We start from the raw sequence: 4192 nt of genomic DNA, 5'->3' as shown, positions 1-4192 counted from the left end.
GTTCTTTTTTTTAATTTTTAATTTTTTTCCATTCAAAAATTTAAACTTCCTCCCCTCCTCCAGTCCCCTCTTGCTCCCCCACTCTCCCTCCTCCCTCCCCCTTCCTCCTTTAGAGGGGGCAGGGAATCCTGCCCAGTGGGAAGTCCAAGGTCCTACCCCCTACATCCAGGCCTAGGAAGCTTTGCATCCAAATAGACTAGGGTCCCCAAAAGCCAGTACATGCAGTAGAAACAAGTCCCAGTGCCTTTATCAATGGCTTCTCAGTCAGCCCCCATTGTCAGCCACATTCAGTGAGTCCAGTTTGATCATCGCATGCTCATTTAGTCTGGGTCCTGCTGGATTTGATGAGGTCCCATTAGAACAGGCACACTGTCTCAGTGGGTGGACAAACCCCTTGCAGTCCAGACTTCCTTGCTCATCTGCTCCCTCCTTCTGCTCTTCAACTGGAACTTTGGAGCTCAGTCCATTCGAGATACTCATCAGTGTGATACTGGGGCAAGGCCAGTTCAGGCACCCTCTGCTCTGCCACCCAATGATCTAGCTGAGGACATCCCCATGGACACCTGATCCCCCCTAGAACCAAGTCTCTTGCCAACCGTAAAATGGCTCCCTTAATGTAGATATCTTCTTCCCTGCTTCTATATCTGCCCTTCCTCCATCTCCACCCTCCCACTACCCCAAGCTCTCTCCAGTCTTTCCTTTCTCCCTTCTCTTTCTCCCTCTCCCCTTCCCCAGAATCTACCCCCACTTCTTCCCCCACCCCCATGCTCCCAATTTTTGCCCTGCGATCTTGTTTGCTTCCAATTTCCAGGAGGATATATACATGTTTTTCTTTGGGTTCACCTTGTTATTTGGCTTCTCTAGGCTTGCGAACTATAGACTTACCGTCCTTTGTTTATGGCTAGAGTCCACTAATGAGTGAGTACATACCATATTCATCTTTATGGGTCTGGGTTATCTCACTCAGGATAGTGTTTTCTATTTCTATCCAATTGCATGCAAAATTCAAAATATCATTATCTCCAATTTGATTCTATAAATCCCCATGTCTGTTTTTAAGCAAATACCAAGCTATTTTTACTACAGTAGCTTTACAGTAAAGCTTGAAGTCAGGGATGGTGATAGCTTTGGAAGTTTCCTTATTGTGCAGAATTGTTTAGGCTATACTGTTTTTTTTTCCCATATGAAGTTGAGTATTGTTCTTTTGAGGTCCCTGGATAATTGTATTGAGATTTTGATGGGGATTTCAATGAATCTGTAGATTGCTTTAGGGAAGATTGCTATTTTTACTATGTTGATCCTACCAATCTAAGATCATTGGAGATCTTTCCATTTTTTGAAATCTTCTTCAATTTCTTTCTTAAAAATTTGAGAGGAGTATTGGTACAAAATGTTAAAATGGATTTAAAGAATATCAAAATTCTTAAACGTTCTTTTTAAAATTAGTGATATGGAGACTTGAACAAATCTATTCAATTAAGGGTGAATTATAACCAAATCTACTACTTTTGATTAATTTTATAATTCAATCAAAATCTCAAATGATTATAATATTTTAGATACATCCCACTATTGTAATAAATAATTAATATTAAATACATTATAATAAAACTGGAGATGATATTAGTAAATCTCCCAACAAGTTACAATGTTTGTATGTTTTTAGCAATCAATATTAAGGTATCTTATATCTTAATCTTCTATGAACAATATAAAAACTACAGTAAAAATTCTGGAAACATTGATGAAACTTGAATAGATAAATTACTGGGCTTTTACATTTTTATATCACACATATATATTTGTTACAGTCATATATGTTGGATACACTTCATAGTGTACAAATTATGTCAGACTAATGGTATGAAGCAAACATATAGAAAGATAGTAAGATTGGAAATTAATATAAAGGTCATATATTACATGCTCAAAGCATGTGACCTGGAAGGAAGTATAAAAGTGACTTTTGAATACCGGAAGGCAGGCTTTTGGAATCATAAAGTAGGTAATACGAATTTCACTCTCATACATTCTCTGAGGATGTGCACTCATGGGGTGAAAATATTAGAACAAATATGTGTCTAATGAAGTGCTTTGAATTTTAAATTGCCCAGGGACATGGTAGGAGGCAGTCTGTGATGATCTCTTGTGTAAAGCATGATGAGGTACAAATTCTTCATGATCAGGACTTTACTCATAAAGCTGATTTTCATTTCCCAAGGACACACACTCAGAGACATCTGAAACTGGATTACAGGTTGACTATTTCACTGAAAGTGAGGTTCTGGAGGTCTGAACTTTGGGACTCTTGCTTGTGCAACAAGTGCTTTAAACATTGAAACTATCTCCAAACTTCAGGGGTAGTATTCTAGTGACATTTTAAATGTGACTGCTGTTTCTGATGCAAACTTTTCTCACCAATCACCGCCTCCATCAGATTAATTAATATCATGCAAAAGAGAAACCAAACAGCATTTCCAGGATTCCTTCTTCTGGGATTGACAGATGACCCAGGACTGCAGCCTGTCGTGGTCTGCTTGTGCTTTTTCATGTACCTGGTCACTGTCCTCGGAAACCTACTTATAATCTTGATTTCCAGATTAGACTCACATCTTCACACCCCCATGTACTTATTTCTCTCCAACCTGTCTTTAAATGACATCTGTTTTAGCACAAGCACAATCCCAAAGATGCTGGTAAACATACAAGAAAATAGTCAGAGCATCACATACAGAAGCTGCCTCACTCAAATGAGCTTTGTTTTAATTTTTGGTGGCATGGAAAACTGTCTCCTTGCAGTAATGGCTTATGACCGCTATATGGCTATTTGTCACCCCCTGAGGTACACAGTCATCATGGAGCCCTGGTTATGTGTTGTTCTGGTTATATTGTCCCTGCTAATTACTGTTGTGGATTCTTTGATGCACAGCCTGATGGTGCTACGATTGTCATTCTGCATACACCTGGAAATACCAAGTTTCTTCTGTGAACTTCCCAAGATCCTCAAGCTAGCCTGTTCTGATACTCTCATTGATAACCTCCTGATTTATATTTCATCCTGCTTATTTGTTGGTGTTCCTATCTCTGGAATAATTTTTTCTTATGTTCACATCATTTCCTCTGTTTTGAGAATGTCATCATCAGAAGGAAAGTATAAAGCCTTTTCTACCTGTGGGTCTCATTTGTTGGCTGTGTCCTTGTTCTATGGGACAGGCTTTGGGGTATATATTACATCTGCTATTATGGACTCATCCAGGAAGACTGCAGTGGCTTCTGTGATGTATTCTGTGGTCCCTCAGATGCTGAACCCCTTTATTTATAGTCTAAGGAACAGGGATATGAAGGAAGCCTTGAGGAAATTCTTTCACAGGATGGCTTCTTTATTATGATATTTCACTTATTTGGACTTCAACTTCTAAAGTAAGTGAATTGATGCAATATCTAGTGAATTAGAATACCTAATCTTCTCATACTGTCTGCTTCTAATAGTACAACATAAACATTATGTATTAATTGTGTCAGAACTTCACAATTATGTTATTTTCTGTGGGTAAATCACATGATTTTAGGTGTTTTACATAGTTTATATTCCTGAGTTTCACAAAAGAAGAATCTGAACCAGAGATTGTTGTTTAAGGAAATTTTGCTGTAGGGTAGTCACAGTATTGGATATACAGGAGATGAAATAGTTAGGAAACTATTAAACAATATTAATATGTAATTTAAATGTGAACAGTAGTTTTTACCAAACTGCATAACTGGGTCCATGAAGACCATATCTAACTCTTAGTACAATGTGAAGCAATGAGTTGGACATTCATTTCCTGTCAAACTGTTACTGTGACATATTTGTCACAGTGCATATGTCCATGAGTTAAACATCACTCAGCATATATGATACCAATGTATAGATATTTGACTTATTGGTATGATATTTGTTGTTTGGGATGATTGTGAGAAAGTTATCACTCATCAGTGATGGTATCTTCAGACCTAACAGCACAGAGGTCCTAATATCAATGCTACAGAACAATGAATAGCGTTGTTTTTCATTATAAGTATTTTTATGGAGGAGAATATGTTTGAAGAAACTTGGGGTTTCATAAGTCCTTCATAAAACTTCTTTTATTCCAGATATGAGGAATAGTGTACGAATTCAAGGGCAATTTCTGGTCAAGTTAGAAGAAACAGA

General features: G+C 37.8%; 1 protein-coding gene across 1 annotated transcript; it reads left to right on the top strand.

Annotated features, from left to right (window-relative positions):
* The first annotated feature begins 2447 nt into the window (after positions 1–2447).
* Positions 2448–3389, top strand: LOC121451784 (olfactory receptor 7G2-like). The gene has a single exon (XM_041657537.1). The coding sequence runs from the start codon at positions 2451–2453 to the stop codon at positions 3387–3389; it is 939 nt and encodes a 312-aa protein (XP_041513471.1). The 5' UTR covers positions 2448–2450.
* The last annotated feature ends 803 nt before the right edge of the window (positions 3390–4192 follow it).

This window comes from Microtus oregoni, unplaced genomic scaffold, assembly GCF_018167655.1.
Source record: "Microtus oregoni isolate MIOR12 unplaced genomic scaffold, Mior012 000008F_ref0000371, whole genome shotgun sequence".
Classification (NCBI taxonomy): Eukaryota; Metazoa; Chordata; class Mammalia; order Rodentia; family Cricetidae; genus Microtus; species Microtus oregoni.
Note: the sequence above shows the minus strand (reverse complement) of the source record. Positions and strands in the feature narration are given on the sequence as shown.

What these genes read in the sequence shown, in the direction of transcription:
- LOC121451784 (XM_041657537.1), top strand. Translation starts at nt 2,451, where the DNA reads ATGCAAAAGAGAAACCAAACAGCATTTCCAGGATTCCTTCTTCTGGGA.